This window comes from Ammodytes marinus (assembly GCF_949987685.1).
Source record: "Ammodytes marinus genome assembly, chromosome: 13".
NCBI classification, from domain to species: Eukaryota; Metazoa; Chordata; class Actinopteri; order Uranoscopiformes; family Ammodytidae; genus Ammodytes; species Ammodytes marinus.
Window position 1 is genome coordinate 21,925,547 of NC_137217.1, and position 17,532 is coordinate 21,943,078.

The window sequence follows — 17,532 nt, forward strand, 5'->3', positions numbered from 1 at the left end:
TAAAGTCTCGCTCACCCACTCCTGTCTCTGCACCTCATGTATTATTGAAGGACGCAGCAGGCGGAGTAAAATGGGGAGAAAGAAACGGAAGGAGAGACAGAGAGAGAGAGAGAGAGAGAGAAAGTTCCTGTGACATGGGAACACACAGGACTAAGCTGCTGAATGGAGCGCTAAGGGAGTGGGGGTTGGGAGGGGGGGTGTTCAATGTTCAGATGGTGAACGTGTGCAGGGAGATATAACAAGAGTTTGCAGTCCTTTCCAGCCCAGATACGCCAAAGCTTGTTCATGTTACCTTTTTTTGAGAGTCTTACATTTGTAAATTGATCCTGACATGTCCAACTAACACACTCCTTCTGTCACAAGTGTTGTCATCACTGCTACTTACTAACACAAGGTCTTGTAAGATTAAGATTATGAAAATAATTTTTGTTGTGTGTGTATTTGTGATTCAAAGCATTGTAGCCAGTAGCTTACTAGTAAAAATCCCTGTTCCATTCCAAGTTAAGATGATAGGCTTTTATTAGTAACTTTTCATTTTCATTTCCTACCTAACTTTCTATTATTCAGTGTCTTTCTGCAACATTTGGTCATGACAATGAGAGAAAAAAAAATGTGAGAGAGTATGAGGAAATTGATCAGGGAAAGATATAGATGTAACAATATAATACAAAGACAAACCTAATTCTGGAATAATAAGCAAGTATTGTTAAAGTAGGTGTATCACTATGCTTAATTTCACCTTGGTTTTTGTACCAGAGGTGTTGGCATAATTATATGCACAGCACAACAAACAGACGAGCAGCCACTAACAGACAATCTGCTGAATACAGTGAACTGACTGCTGCCACCCAGAAGAAGGTCTCCGACTTGGACAGAGTAACAGCCATAGACAAATGAATGTGTATCGTCACATTTCCAACAGGTACACATGCCCGCTTGTTTTGAAAGTTTTTCAAACAAAGCGTTTGTTTGATTGTTGTTTAAGTTAAACCCATATGTATGCAGGAAAATTGGGAGGAATGGCGTGATTTAGAAACCCAGAGCCACCTGGCCCTCCCGCTCATCCCTCACTCACATAAAAAACAGACTCAACTGTCACCTGCAGTATGGTATAAAAAAAGAAGACTTGCATGGCAAACGGTGTCCATAGTTTTTGCCTATTTGTGTGACCTGTGTGCCATTTCTGAATCTAACTGCCGATTGTACATTTTCTTTTGTCAGTGGTTAAAAGGACCTGTGTATAATGTATTTCTGATTCTAAATACTGCTAATGCAAAGCAATGATGCTCAATAATTTGCCAACTTTTGTTAAATTAATTTGCTTTTGTGAGAAGAAGAATATTCAGAGACTGGAAACAACTTCTACTATAGCGAACTCTTAAGAACATGTAGTATTGTATGGATAGAGCAATAGTGAACATCCATCTGATTATGCGCCTGAAAATGTGTTTATCATTTTGTTAATTTTATTTCTTCGGAAGGGGCGATCGCTATATAAAAGAAAAGCTCATTTTCCTCTCTTCATAACAGATTTTGAGAGTTGATTAAATGAAGATAATCCAAACAACCTTTTGTTTGCTAAATGCATTTCTGCATAACTGTAGCAGGTAGTCATAGTTATCTGATGATACTGTTGAGGTGAGATATGAGAACATGTTTTGTCATTTACAACCTGGAGATGCAGTGATAGATGAAACTGGATTTGCGAAAAACAAATGCATGCTTACCACTTTTGCTGATGCCAATAAATAAATCATCAACAGAGCTGACTGCTGACCTTTATTATATTCCCTTGACATATTGAGAAAATGTAATCGACTTTCCAGTTCTAATGAAAGAAATGTACAAACACTGACCATGTCAAACAATGTTTGTTTCAGTAAAGCTGCATAATGCATTACACTTGAGTCAAATATTGAAAAAAAAACAAGACTCGTGCACCACCTCCTCACATTCTCTAGATGTCGTGTGCATTATTTTATAAGCATTTTCTCAAAATGTTGCTGGACATACGGTATGTAGTACATTGGAAATTGGTGTATTTGGAAACTCGTTTGGATACACAACACATAAAAATATAAAATAAAAAGGCCATGGTCCTATTTTTCACTTTATACTGATTAATGGAAAAAAAGCCACAAATCCTACAGTGTATATGAGTGGGATACAGACTATATAAAGCCTTAATAACTTAATCCAACTTAATTTAAAACCTACTGTACAAACAAACTGTACAACCTTCAAGTCACTTTTCTTGTGGAGGGTTTACGGAAACTTGTATGTCTATTATGGGCAACATCCTTGAAAAACATGACAGAAACAAACTATATACACACTGTACAAGCATAAATTTGACTGTACATACATTATTCAAGTCATGTCTCATTATAATTATCATCAATATTATATATATATACATATTGTATATCCATTGTTCCACTGATTTGATTTAAACTCTTTCTTTACTGCCTGTCAATAAGGTCAATATTGAATAGACAATGAAACTGAAGGGGGTAATATATGTGTGAAAAGTTTAGTTTTTGAATTGTAGAGATGGATTCATGACATGTGCTTGGAATTTGGTATTTGAAGGTTACAGAGGTGTAAACAGTCCAGACATGCTTCCTGCAACTTCACAAGAGTAAACCACTATCCAGAATACTCAACAATAAGTAAATGATACATCTTAATATTAAAATAAAGTGCTTCTTCTACAAAATTTGTATTTCTCAGTTCAGTAGGAGGCTGGAAGAGTTGTAAGAACCAGTGAGGGCTTCTAATAAAAATCAGTTTTAACTTTAAGAATCACCAACGGACACATGACAGGAATTATTTTTGGGCTCAGTTTCAAGTCAGGATGATCTCCTAAAATATCTCCTTCTAACCTATCTCATGACCTGGTAAAAGAAGATTCCAGTGATGATCAGGAAACCCAGGACCCACCAGTAGGAATCTATGAAGTTGACACAGAGGGCAATTAGGGAAGTTTACGCACAAAAGACAAGATACAAAATACAGTACACAGAATGTTATGCAAATCAACAATCTCAGGACATAAAACGTCCATACCAGGCTAGCTGTTTCCCAGTGTTTGCTAGCTAAAGCATCTGCTGGCTGTAACTTTGGTATTTAGGGTATAGACACAAGACTGGTATCGATCTTCTGAGCTAACTCTTGGTTGGAAACTGGAAAAGTGTCCTGTGATTCCTTCCTCTGTATCACATAGCAATGATTCCTTTTAAAATACAGACTTAAACAACCACAGCCACTAATACCTGGTTCTGGGCTTTCTACCACCACACTGACAGAGAGAGGAATGTCCAGGGTCGGGTGGGACACCGTGCAGGTGATTGTGGTTCCAGGGGAGACACTGGAGGGCACAGTGAGGTGAGATGACAGGGAGTACGTCCCATCACCATGCTGTCGATGGCTGGACAGAGAGACCTGATCTGAAAACACTGTAGGCTCTGTGTCTGCAGGAGCGAGGGATGACCACTCCATCTGAAAGGAGGGAGAAAGCAGAGAATGGTGACCTGTGAATTATTGAATCAATCAATCTTTATTTATAGCTCCTTTAATTCAGGACAGGGCTTTATAAAGTGCTTACGAACTGACCGACAAGCTGATATTGACACAGATGTAAACGGAAAAAGAATTTAAGACTCATGCACACAAGAAATAAACCATTAAAATGGTTTAAAAAATATGAATTAATTAATACATCCTCGTACATTGCAGGCAAGACAAGCAGGTTGGTCCAGGAAGTCCTTTAAAAATAAGTATGATCTTTAAAATTCAGGACAAAAACAACCAATGTTGGGCCTTTTAGATAGTTGCAATGTGTTCTTACCCTCATATCCCTGTCAGCACAGTTCTGAATCATCGTTAACTGTTTATTTACTGATTTATGACTATATGAAACCTAATAGGAGAGCAATGCAGCCTTCTTGATTAAAACAAAGTGTATATTAGTCTCTGTGTCATTCAGAGAGAGAAATAGCAGCCCTTAAGACATATTTTTTTGTTTGGTATGTGAAGCATGTATCTTACCCAGGTCACCACAGCTACTTTGAGATTTACGTAAATGTAAAAGACTGAATGACAAATTTAAATGCATATCCTAATGGATTAAAATCCAAAAATCGAAAATCCTGATAAAATCCTTAATTTAGGAGCTCTTTATTGGTTATTTTGTTATTTTATTACGTATTACTTTTACTATTGTTTTGAGTGTTCAATTACTGTAAAATTATATATAACATATATGCATTTTTTTTTTTTTTTTTTTTAACCTTTATTTATACAGGTAAATCCCATTGAGACCGAAGACTCTTTTGCAAGGGAGACCTGTTCCCATTCCCACGTTACCATTCACACACACATTCATAAACCGATAGCAGGCTAACTATCGACATTCACACGAGGCAAGGTGGGTGAAGTGTCTTGCCCAAGGACACAACAACCATGACACAGGTGGCAGGGCGGGGATCGAACCTCCAACCCTTTGATCATCAGCCGACCCGCTCTACCAACTGAGCCACAGTCGCCCAAATTTCCTTTAGCTATTAATTGTTTAATTTACTTTACTTTAGTGGTGTTAAGTTTATTTTTTTAGTATAATACAAATTGAGCAGAGCTATAGGCACCTCAGGTTTAATAGACATGGGAAGGTAAAAGACTAGCATGCATCTGCTAGGGTCTGCATTATCTAAGAACATACTGGTTACAAACCTGAACGTCCAGTGGATAGTATTGAGTGCAATGGCAGGTCAGTGTCTGTGGTGACGTTGTCTTTAAAACCAACTTCTTCTCCTCTGAGAGTGATACATGAGGTGGTTCTGAAACAAAGAGAGAGATTTAAAAGATACTGTGGACTTTTCCGGAATTGAGAGATTGGAGTGAAACTTACGGATAACGTGGAGTTGAATGACCTGCTGGGCATGGAAAAGGCCTATACTGACGGTACATATGTAGGTCCCCTCATCCGAAACCTTCAGCTTGCTCAGAGTTACAGAGGCGTTACCCTCGCCAACAACCTGTGCAGCATCCACGCTTGAGCCCCCTCTTTCTGCAAGCACTGTAGACAAACAAATTAAACAGCAGTTGACAAAACAATCTCCACTCAAGATCATGTTACCTGCTTGTTCTGTAAGTCTGAATCTTATAAAATGATATTTCCTCATCTGCAGGCTGAGTTTGCTTAGTTGTTATTGAGCTGTACCTTCTGAGCAGCTCTGGGGATTCTCAACCAAGTACACTTTTGATCGCACCACACGAAAGGAACATGTTTGATATTCTTAGTATACTCTTCATGTCCTCTCCATTTTTATATTTTTTCCAGTTTCTGACATGAAACCCTGGTTATTAAATAAAGTCTAGATAGCCTCAGAACTTGTGTTCGAACAGATCAATCCAACATATTAATAGTTTGACAGCTCATTTTATGATGCAACATCATGCTAATGTACGCAACGTTTGTATGCTTTTACTTATTTTGATGCATTAACTTTGTGTATGACTATACCAATGGTTAACATGTTTGTATACCCCAAATATGTAGAGTAAACTTTTTGTTTTGTCAATTTCAAGTTTATTATTTGTTTAATGTCAAATGGGCCACTTTGACCACCTGCACTAATGTGCCATCGTCAACAACCACCAACAGAAGCTGTACCCAGAGTTTAAATCCTCTTGAAGAGCCCAGATTAACCAGGAGAGGCCTGTCAAACCTGTTACAACAACTTACCCACTGCGCTCCCTTCTGAATCATCCAGTCTTGTCTTTATTTCAATCACTCGCCGCCCTTTCCCCCTGTGCTGCAGTCGCCATTCAATGCCCACCTCCTGTGCTAAGGGTGTCTCCTGCTGCTTGAAGCCACAGTTGAGGAGAACATCCCCTCTAAGTGGGGCAGATACAGACTTTGTGTGGGAAAACACCAGGAATATCACTATGGAACAGAAAGCACAGCAGAGAGAAGTCATGAGAATAATCTCTTCTGTCCAATCCAAATTAGGAATGAAAAAAATGGATCAATTAGGAGATGAAATGGGATAATAAAGCATTTGATTTTACCCTCAGTCAGAAGAGTTCCCGAAAGACTAAGAGGCAGGCCCAGTTTGTTTTGTATGAGTGTTGACTGGTCCTTTTCCACCTTTAAAGTCTGCAGAATCAACGCAGTGCTGAACTCAACACCCTCCACACCAAGAGACACCATGAAATAGGCTGGATCTGAACTTTCCTTCAATCCAGGGGGAGAGTAACGGCTTATTTCACACATCACCTCCTGCTCATTGCAGTCCGCATGGAGCAACTCATCTATGTTGGGGATCGCAGGTGAGGACACTGCCACATACGGATGAAAGGAGGAGATCAACACAGGTTGTGCTTATATGACACCAAACATAATGTATGCAGAGAAGATAAGGAAAACCTTTGGCTTCCAACAGGATGGCGTCCGGATCAGGGATTGAAGGCGGGACAAATGGAGTGAGTGTTTCGAGTGATTCGTCAGGAGACACTGCAACGTCTCTGAAGACAAGAGTGGCTGGAGTCCGTGTGAAAAGAGAGCCTCCTCCCATTCCACCCAGTCCAACTCCCTCCTCCACCAGAGAGCAGGAAAGTACCACATCTGCAAGCCCATCACCTGGGAAAAAGGGAAAGATTTAATTTTTCATCTGGAATGAAAGAATGAAAAGTTTGAAATAAACATATTAAATTAACATATATCTATACTGTATATATATTTTTTGTTTTCACATAGCCTAATAAGGTTGACAAAAACCAGAAAACTAAAATTAGACATAAATAAGAGTGAGGTAACCGTAAAGGTGCGAACAAACATACAAAGTCAATGTATTTCGCGCGGCGCTACAAATGTAGGCTACGGAATGCATGTTATTGGTACAAATCATACTCTTATAAGGGCAGAGTCCTGAGACCCATTTTAGTTTGTTTAGTAGTGTTTTGTTTAAAAGCACAGTCATTTCCACAATTCACTTCAACAAGCTTGTCCATGAACCAGCTTTTTTTTCAGAGATGACCTGTTATGCACTGACTAAAATGTGTAAGACATTATTATTACCCCAGGTAATTTGATTCAATGGAAGCCTACAAAAAGACCACCACAGTGTTGCACCAATATGCCAAGATAAATTCTCTTACCAGAAACGCACGTCAGAAGGCATCCAAACAACATAACTTCAATCATTTTCACGGAGTCTCGTTTTTTTTTAAAAGAGGGGTGATATTGGCAAAGTATAACGTTACTGGTAAAGTAAAAATAACTGCTAACAACACTTTCACTTTTGATTTCAATAACTACGACAGCTCATTGTGTCGCCACAGTATTTAACAGCTTCACCTTCATCTAATAGAAAATGTACAAGAGCTGTTTAGCATTAAAAATTATATAGAGCTAAAGCGATAAGCGAATAGTAAAGTCTGGAGGTAATAAGGAATAAGCCCGTCTCGCTGGTGTGCGCATGCGCGTCTTGCAGCAGTGGAGGAGCGAAAGTGAAAGTGAGCGGACAGGATGGTCCAATGACAAAGCAGCAGGGAGTTTGTCTTTAGTCACTATAATGGAAACAAGGACCAATGTTCGTCTACCCTCAAATCACCAGGTAAATTAGGCTACAACAAGTGGATTTATCTGAATTTATTCTGAGTTGAGAATCCAGCCTATATAACTATCCAGAGAGCTTAGCATAACCCATTCTTGCGCTGTCAAAAGTTACAATCCCCTGAATGTTGTTTAAATGTAATGTTATATAGTGTTATCTTAGTTTAGAGATTGAATTACTGTATTTTGATTATTTTGAATGGCCCATTTTTGCTGATCAGCCGGCCCATTTTTGTCTCATCTAAAAAATGTGTGACAGCTGATGTTTCAATAGCTCTGGGGCCTGAACAATTATATTTTATTACATAAATTCAACATAAAAATATTTCAAACAGATCCTTATTGACCATAGAAACACAATTCAATGTCATAAATTCTTTTATTCTAGGTTCCCAGGCGATTTAGCAAAAAGTGGCCCAATTTAGGCGATGCCACCCTATGTAATTTCACTTAAATTAATTTATTTTGTACTCTTTTTGTAATTGTACTCATCTTTTTGGTGTTCAAATACATTCTCACACTTATTCACCAGAGGGCGGTAGCGTTGCATCATCAGTTTAATGCACACCCACAACCAGGTCGCCTTGCTGTTGGGGAAAAGCAAAACCGTGCTAAGCTAGCACATGCATATGGAAAAAGGCCATAGTTGACCTGTGAAACAAGTGGTATCCTACTTTTTGTGATAATTGGCAGATGGGTCATTGATATACACACTGCGTCATGCTTTCTTCAGCTCAAATAACATTTTTATTTATTATCTATTTATCTATGATGCACCTGCTCTACATTTGTGATGATTGCATTCTAACTCAAATGCAAATATTGCTTCAAAACATGATTTCATTGTTATCTGGATAAGGAAGAACTATATAAGCCAACACATTCTTTCTCATCTGTTTTTATTTGACAATATGGCTTTTGTTTTGTTCAGCAAACCAAGCTTTATTATTGATGGAATACTGTAAATTCAGTTTTCATGCATAGTCTTGTTGATCCAGTCCAGGTAGTTAGCGACTCTGGTATAGACTCCATATCTTCCCTGCTTTCCACAGTCAACCCCCCAGCTGACAATGCCAGCAGCCCAGAACTTTCCTTTCTCCATCAAGGCAAAGGGGCCTCCACTGTCACCTTGGCAGGAGTCCTTCCCACCTTCAGGGACTCCAGCACAAAACATGTTATCTGTCAGACTAGGTACATTTTCACTTGCCTGCTTGAGGTTATTGACTGAAGTAAGGCATGTCTCCTGCTCCACCACTGGGAGATTCACATACATCAGTTTAGTTGATAAAGTATTTTGGTTGTTCTCATTTTTTTTAACGCCAAAGCCTGACACCAGTCTGAAAAAAAAAATGCAGAGTAGCATTTATGGTGAGCTCAGTAGAAAAAAAGCATATCAGTCTCAGTCAAGATAGAATAATTTATAATTTATAATAATAATTTGATTTCACAAAAAGTTGATAAAATAAATAAAATAATAGGAAATATATTATAAAGCTGTCTATAATTAAACAGGAGGAGTTGTTTCTTTACCCAATCGTGTTGGTGACGTAGGTGGCACCTTCTGCTGGCAAACATATTGGCATAATGGATGAGTGAAATGTGACTGGGTTGTGCAGTTTCATCAACGCAATGTCATTGTTGAACTCTATGAGGTTCGGGTTGTTGTATTCTGGGTGAATGTGAAATGAAGCAGCAAACAAAGGAGATCCCGTCTGTTTGGCATCAGTAAGTCCCATGAAAATCTGCAAATCAATAGCAGTGGAAAAAATTAAGGCAAATTCAAGAACAGTAGGTGATAGGCATCCAGATAACACATAGTAGCCCACTTACCCGTACAGTTTCATTTGACGCTGCTATTCCATTTGTTTTTAGGTTATGAGCTGCAGTCATAATCCAGCGATCTGCAATCACAATGCCACCTGCTCTTTGTCCATCTATACTCAGTAGCACTTGCCAGGGGATGGTATTGTCTGGAGCTTCACTGCCTCCAATGATCCTCTGATACCCGAAGATGAGTTTTGTGGGATGGCCACAGACTGGATGAGTTACAGAACATTTTTATATAAAGTATAAAGTTTCAATTAATTCATGTTCCAATTAAATAAATACTTTCACTCTAAGAACTAGATAAGGTTTTGCAGGGTATCTATTTTGTAATAAAAAGCATTACCTGGTATGCATGTTGGACTGACAACAATATCGTTGTTGGCTCTCCACTTTCTGTCTTCTTCACAGGTGAAGGTAACTGAAGAGCAGATAGATAGATGAAGACAAAGATGAAATATAGTTTGACTGTACTCTTTGGCTTCTGTGATTTGAAAGTGTACTCCAGGGTGTGTCCAGTAGCGGCCTTAGCTATGTTTCAACCCATTACAGTTAGTGTACCTGTCTAGATAGGGACAAGTGGGGGGCCCTTTAAGAGTTTGTGCCCAGGGGCCCATTATCTCATAATCCGTCTATGCATACAGGAATACGATTTCTATGTGTAAATTCTATGCTGTTCATAAAAAGTAGCTATCCACCCTTTATCTGTTGCAATGGGCCCCTCCATCATAGAACATGAGTCTGCAGACCAATCTACTGTACTGTTTTTACAGTAGCAGAGTAAAGAGTGCTGCCTGATTAAGAAAAATCTGAAAAATAATGTTCCTGCCGCATCTCAGGAGTTGATATAGCCTCTAAATTTTCCCCTCAAAGTGCACCAGATTGATGCATTTTAATTCAAAAGGCACACATTTTCTTCCGGGGGGGATGCCCCCGGACCCCCCAACAAGGACCAGGGTCCCTCCCACAGTATCCCTAAATCCTGTGAGAAAAACTGACTTCATTAATATGTTTTTACCATTAATTGTATATGTGCTGAAAAGTCAGTGTACCTGACTGGATAGGTAGGAGTGCGGGGGGGGGGCCTTTAAGAGTCTGCACCCAGTGGCCCCTCATCTCATAAAACTCTACAATCTGTTTTCTTTTTGCGGGAAGCATGCACAAGAAATATGTATTAAAAAAAATTAAAAAATTAAATAAAAATTAAGATTTTTTTTTTCAAGAAAATACAAAAAAAGTGGGGGGCCCCACACTAGGTCTTGAATGGGGCCCCCAGATCGTTAAGGCCGCCTCTGGGTGTGTCAGTACCCCGTGACATCACAGTTGGGTGTGGGGTACAGGTGGAAGAGTGCACTGCACACTCCTGAGCACATTCATGATGCTTAGATGGCAGTTTTGTATGTTGCGCTTGTTACGCGCTCCCACGCTTTTGCTCTCTCTCACTCAGCACGAACTCCTCGCATGATTTAAGAAGAAAAAGAAAATTAACTGAGAAAATATTCGGACCATACTTAAATCCTTTTCGATTTCTGTAAAGGGTATTAAGCTATGGAATGATCTTGACGAAGATGTCACAGGAAGTTGCAGTTTGTGCAATTTCAAAAAAAAACAGCTGAGCACAATGTGCTTACTAATAAGCTGAGCACAATGTGAATGTCACTACCATAACAATATCATAACAATTAGCAGAGGTCAGCAGACAGACTTGACTGTTTTTGAATACTTTTGCAGATTTGTTTAGACTACCAGATAAGAAATTGAGCCACATCACAAGACCACATCACACTCTGCATTGTCACAGAAAAACTGAACTGAACAGAACTGAACTTAAAAGCTGAAGCAAGCAGCTTGATCATGGAACTACTAAGTTGGTCTCTAAATGATTGGACTGCAGCTTCTTAAAAAAAAAAAAGCAAAAACATAAACATAAAAAAAAGAAAAAAAAAGAAAAAAGAACGATACACACCGGCACCCGTCTCATTGCCGGTACCGGCGCAGAGCGACAGATCGGTGAATGTTTATGCGCCTACATGACTTATGACTTACGGACGAGCGAGGGGACTGCTAACTGCAGTTAGTGACAGGTAGTTAGCTAAACTGACCATTCCGCTTAATGAACCTTTAAAGGTGAAGTAAGCGATTTATTTATGCTAATATAAGTGTTCAATCGCTCTTTATTCATACAGTGATCACTTACATAGTGTGAGCGTTTCATAAAGCCGATCTCTCAGTCACCCGCTCTGCGTGTAATCAGCAAAATAAACTTTTCTATGAACCCTTTTCTGATATCCAATCAGAAGAGAGAACGCTACAAACCGGCACCCATCTCACTGCCGGTGCACGCGCAGAGCGACAGATCGGTGAATGCGCCTACAATGGCGGAGCAGGTAAAAATCCTTCCCAATGTCTGTTTTGATGGTTTTTATCATGTTTTATCACACTGACTTATCTGAGATGATGCTAGATAACTCTTATTAATTGTAAGATTTTTTTTTTTATAATTTATGTAAATAACTCACCATTTCCTCCCCCAAGGAGAGAGTAAAATGGTTCATTACAGCGATACTGAACAGCAGACTGGTACTGATTCTGAATGCCGGACAGGAATGTCACCCCTCCATTGAGCAAAGGTTTAGGATCTCCACAATCAATTACTGCAGAAGAAAAAAGCAATATGTTATTAATATTTTTCCAGTTAGACACAGGAAATCATCCATAAGACCTAATTTCATTGAATTCCATTAATTACACAATTTTCTAATGGCAACATACTGTGGCATTCTGGCAGAGGGAGGTGCCACTGGCCATTGCTTTGGCACATGGTGGAGAAACTCTCCATCTCATGATCATCCTGAAGGGGTAAAGAAGGGAACTTATACAACAAAAGCAAAATTCATGTTTTTTTATCACACATATTAACATTTAAGTGCTTTCTTTTGATTTAATTTAATGTACAATACATTGTAAGATTTTTTTTATCTTTCATCAAACCATCATCAGCTTGTATCCTCGATCACATCGCACAAAGATGTAGTCTCTGTAGAGATATTCGGTCAGGATAGGAGTGACCCGGCCCTTAGCTATCTTTCTGGGAAATGGACACTTCACTCCTGGAAACACCACGCACAAGTAGACATGTGGCATTAACTGCATTGTTACCCAATTTAGCTTTCAATCAAACAGTATTCAGACAGAAAATATATTTCACTGAATGCGGAATTGTTTTTGACAATGGTCCTCCTAAACTGTGAGGGCTTTCATTTGCAGTAATAATGCTCATTGGCTTATTTACACTATTACTTCTCTCTCTCTCTCTCTCTCTCTCTCTCTCTCTCTCTCTCTCTCTCTCTCTCTCTCTCTCTCTCTCTCTCTCTCTCTCTCACTTACTGTCTGTGCTGTAGTCCAGGCTCCATCCATTGCTCAGGCCATCATTATCAGTGTGGTAGTCCAGGGTTACAGTGTTTGAGTTTGTGACCATCAGACCTGGACTCTTTCCACCACACAGCTTCATGGGCTCCATGCCTGGAATAGTTACCTTTATAAGAGACGATTAGTACACCGCCCATTTATTGTTTCTGTTAGGTGCCTTGTTTATTGCCTTTTATACATACAGAATAAAAACATATAGTTTGTGGAAGCTGCTTGTCATTACCTGCAACCAGTGATAGAGACAGTTTGGGCCTTGCTGAGTCTCCACGCTCTCGATGTGGAAGTTGTCCGTGAAATTAAGGGAGACAGTGAAGCCAGATTCTACAGAGATAATGTACTGACAGGACATAGCGTGAGCTGGGGCGTTTGGGTATCCTGGACTGAACAGATGTCCCTCTGGCTCATCAAATATACCACCACTACAGGATACTGTGCAATAGGAAAAGGAAGAATTCATTCAGGTCCAACCATAATGAAAAGTGAAGTATTTATCCACTCAACTCCATCAGCTCAAGGGCATGTCTGCATTTAGCAGCTTAAGAGTCAGCAATGTCCCTCTGGTGGTGTTGGACACGGCTAAATGTCTAAATTAGCAACTAACAAGTTTCCAATCTCAACTAAAAAGATCATACATGTCAATGGTACCGATGCCCCCAAGTGTTAACTACAGACTTACTGTCAGTTGCCAATTTATTAGATACTCATTAATTCCAACTAATTGGAAATTCCAAACAGTCCTGCAATAAGTAATACTTGCATGCAGATAACAATGTTCAGGTATTGTTAAAGTTGTTAGAGAGGTGATGATGTAACTGCATGGTCATTTTGGAGGATGCAGGTTGTGGCAATGTTGAGTTTTATTAGCTTTGTGGAAAAAAAACTGATGTTTCAGTTTTTTTTTTGTCAATATCCTCCAAAATTACCATTAACATAGCTATTAATTACATTGCTCTCGGGGTGAGTCAAAGTTGTTGAAATTGAGTCGCAGCAGTCTGAATGAGCATTTTCCCCCTTTTACACATCCTGGCTGGACTAATGTGTACATAGGCCTACATGGGAGGTCAGGTATGTATCTGCACTATACTCACACACACAGGTGCGTTGGTCTGAGCGAAGGTCAAAGCCGTGGTGACAGGAGCAGAGGTATGAGCCAAGGGTGTTGAGGCAGATCTGAGAGCAGAGTGGACCTGAGCCATCTTCAGGTTCAGGCGCAGAACACTCGTCTATGTCTGAAAATGAGACACTAGTTATTTGGAGGAACCCTTTCATGCACAAATTATGACATCCTAAATCTAGATTTATTGGTTTTATACTTCTTTAGGCATGAAAATAAAAAACATAAGTTAATTTTTTTCAAACACACATTTTCAGTGTTTTCAGAGTTCTTCATATGTCCACTCGGGTAGACTGCATGCGTTTTGAGTTTTCAATTGTGGAATTATGTATTTAATAAACCAGTGAATAAAACGATCTATTATGTGAAAACTATAAAATAAAATATATTTGCAATGCCTATTCACATATTTTAACATATTCTAACCTCAATGTAATGCAAACCCTTGCATATTCAAGAAAACAGCTTTTAGAATAGCTGTCCACTGTAGTGAGTACTATGCGTAAAAGGATTAAATAGTGGAAAAGTGAAGTGACAGAAAAGCTGGCAAAAGATGGATATCTACCTGTTGCCTGGTACTGTGCAGAGAAGCCCACGTTCTGGTGGCGCTCTGGGTTATTTTCATCTGTCTGTAAAACAAGGGTAAGTCTGTTGCCTGGAGACAACATAGGCTGGTTGCCTGGGTGATGCCCATCAGCAGAATTCTCATTCCCACAAAACTTCCCCAGGACTTTTTCATCATAGAGCACCTGAAGATCATATAAGGGACAAAATAAATCATGATCATGACAAAGCAAATTTGCAAGTTTGCTTGAGCCCAGTTATATGCATAACACTGTATTTAGAAAGTAACTTATCATACAAACATCCCTCATCTTCTATGTTTAAATTTGAGTTGGAGTTTGGGTCTAAAGTCTCAAGTTCTGCAGCTATAATGTATGTTTTCTGATAACAATAGATGAAATTACTTGGTGTGCATATGAAGGGGTTTGTTTGTATTGACAATTCCATTGAGCATTATCCCCCTCATATCCATAGAAGTTTTCATCTCTTTAAGTCATGGTTTTGGTTTAACAGTGGCACATTTACTGTTTTGGTTCATTCTCACGGCTGTTATCACCGGAGATTATCGGTATGAAGCAGAAAGTTTAAGCAAAAAGCTTTGGTTACCCATGGTATACTACTGGCCCAACCAAATGGAAGGCACACTTAGTTAGCCACTAATTAACTTGACGGGCAGATAAGCCAGATTTCCATCAGGTGTTGGTGGAGGGACTAAAACATAGTGGAGGGGATTTTAAACTAACATTCATCTGTGTTACTTGGATAGTGGCCAAGCAAGAAAAAAAATCCAAAAAGGAAGGGGGTTGCCACTTGCCACCTTGTGAAATAAGAACTAATGAGAGACCACTATTAGGAGAAAATTAAAGGTATTTTGCGAATCCAATTATGTAACATATATTTGTGTAGTTGCCAGAAAAAATGTTTTAGCTAAAGTTTCAGATATCAATATTCAAGCCTTAGCCAGGGTGTCAAAACAATACTTAAGTTTAGAACTAAAACACTGCAACACTGGTCTTTTGTTTGTGATATAATTTGTTGAAATATGGCTCTGACTGTAAGGGCATCATAATGGCAGTCGGCAGAAGCTTCGATGTCCAGGTGTGTGAAGGTGAGTCGGATCTGGTAGCCTTCGGGCACGCTGAGGTCCCATTGCTGCTGCAGGTTGGGAGGGTAAGGCAGGGGATAACGGGGGGACTGGACCTGCCCATACATTGGAGGTTCTGAGTCGGGCAGGTGCCAGCACTCACTGACTGACACATACAGAAACCTGGAAGGGTGAATGAACAGAGATTGATCTGTTTATTGGTTTGTGGTTATCTGAGCTGCTGGTCCAAAGTTTAGCCAAACAGAAAAATAAAAAACACAGTGACACAACACAATCAGCACAACTGTTGCAACAATATAACATTGCAAAGGGTTTATATGAGGAATACTGGATCACACAAACAGCATATACTGTATATAATACATTGCTTTATGTGTAATTGATTAGAAGATACAACAATTATATGAGAAAAAATATGTGGTACATGTACATGCATTGAACATTTTTATAAAGCTAAAATGACTGAAACTAGTTAAATACAATATACGAAATTCCAAATAAACGTACCAGATGATACAGGAAGTCAACTCCATTTTCTAGATTATACGCTATCCGTGAGTGAACTGATACACTGCAGTGGCAACAACAGTGTCTCACATTCAAGTGAAACATTATGTCAAAATATCCAGAGTTTAGCAACTCACTGCGTTGATGCCAGGAATATGCCTTGTTTGTCTTGGCAAAATCAAATGAACTCCTGACTTTGAATTGTAGACAAACAGGGTCGATGCTGTTAATAATTCCTTTAAAAGAGAGCATTAGGGAGATCTTGTGAACTAGACACCTCTAATGAAATGCAAACTCATTGTATTGTTTTTTAGATGATTATTTAGCCTATTTCGTTTTGTAAAAAGCTCTCCTGCTTTATCCCCATATTTTAAACTCTGGCTCATTCACCCATTAAAATGATTCTACCACTAGAGGGGGCTGTTAGACTTTTTTGAGCAACCGCAAACACTGACCTGAAGCAATTGCCTGTCACCTGAAACAAGGCAGACACGTTGGTGAAATATTTCGGTATCAAAACATTTAGTTAATCAGCTGATTGAGACAGCTGATTGTTGTTTGCCATACCATCAAATAGCATTGGAGTTGTCTGAGCACATTTTACTCTTAGCCTTCAAAACAACATCAAATTAAGACCATTTTTGACTGTGTCAATCTGTCTTTGATTAAATAGAGGTCTAAACACATGCTCCATTAGAGGCAGACAATGCCTCGTCATTATCAGATAGTCAAAGAAAAAAATACATAAATCCAATCATAATAAATCCTCAAATAAATAATTTAAGGGCAGAATTATACAAATATATGCATTGTAATGTTTCAATCATTACTGAGACCACTAAGTGGATGTGGTTTATGCTGCAGTGCAGCTAACACAATGCAGCAGCTTCACATTACAAAGTGAGAGGCGTGTTATTGAGAGCACAACTAAGATTTGTTTGAGAATGATGAAATAACAAAATTGTATTTATTATAAGAGAGGGCAAAGGAAGTGATTACAAACAATGTATGATACAAATTTTAAAAACTCCAAGGAGTTGCCTGGAAAATGTGTCAAATGCTCTACTTTACAACAACAAACACTGAAGACATGTGACGTCCTTTTCTTATGTATATCTTCCAGGATGTTTTTAGTCCACATATTATAATTTAGGATAACTGTCTTTAGGATTTGGACAACCAAATAATTTATTTCAATAATTAACGAGCAAATAGTAATTTAAAAAACAACAACATGAGTTAGTGAAGTTGCACACAGCTTTGAATACACTTTAGATTATATCATGTAGTATATCATGAGTGGCAAAATGTGATGCATCAATAGATTTATACAATCCCAGTTTATCTATATGCATGTATCTTAAAACACTA

The 17,532-nt window shown here is 38.8% G+C and overlaps 2 protein-coding genes across 2 annotated transcripts; both read right to left on the bottom strand.

Annotated features, from left to right (window-relative positions):
* Positions 1 to 1,908: 1,908 nt before the first annotated feature.
* Positions 1,909 to 7,440, bottom strand: tapbpl (TAP binding protein like). Its single transcript, XM_080038926.1, has 8 exons — positions 7,162 to 7,440; positions 6,431 to 6,643; positions 6,073 to 6,342; positions 5,747 to 5,947; positions 4,910 to 5,077; positions 4,732 to 4,838; positions 3,276 to 3,501; positions 1,909 to 2,953 (listed from the first exon to the last, which is right to left on the bottom strand). Exons 1-8 carry the CDS (start codon positions 7,205 to 7,207, stop codon positions 2,886 to 2,888), a joined length of 1,299 nt encoding a protein of 432 aa, XP_079895052.1. The 5' UTR covers positions 7,208 to 7,440; the 3' UTR covers positions 1,909 to 2,885.
* Positions 7,441 to 8,585: 1,145 nt separating this feature from the next.
* Positions 8,586 to 16,187, bottom strand: c1r (complement component 1, r subcomponent; the record flags this gene model as incomplete). Its single annotated transcript, XM_080039605.1, has 13 exons — positions 8,586 to 8,955; positions 9,149 to 9,360; positions 9,449 to 9,654; positions 9,789 to 9,863; positions 11,962 to 12,096; positions 12,215 to 12,293; positions 12,434 to 12,552; positions 12,830 to 12,977; positions 13,095 to 13,300; positions 13,960 to 14,100; positions 14,551 to 14,734; positions 15,603 to 15,816; positions 16,162 to 16,187. The coding sequence occupies 13 exons, from the start codon at positions 16,185 to 16,187 to the stop codon at positions 8,586 to 8,588; spliced, it is 2,115 nt and encodes a 704-aa protein (XP_079895731.1).
* Positions 16,188 to 17,532: the final 1,345 nt, after the last annotated feature.

Bases quoted from the DNA above. Each gene is read 5' to 3' on its own strand.
- tapbpl (XM_080038926.1), bottom strand. From the start codon at position 7,207: ATGATTGAAGTTATGTTGTTTGGATGCCTTCTGACGTGCGTTTCTG. The intron at 6,343-6,430 runs GTTTTCCTTATC...CGTATGTGGCAG, and splicing joins CATCCTGTTGGAAGCCAAAG to TGTCCTCACCTGCGATCCCC. The intron at 2,954-3,275 runs GTATTAGTGGCT...TCAACTTCATAG, and splicing joins GGTAGAAAGCCCAGAACCAG to ATTCCTACTGGTGGGTCCTG.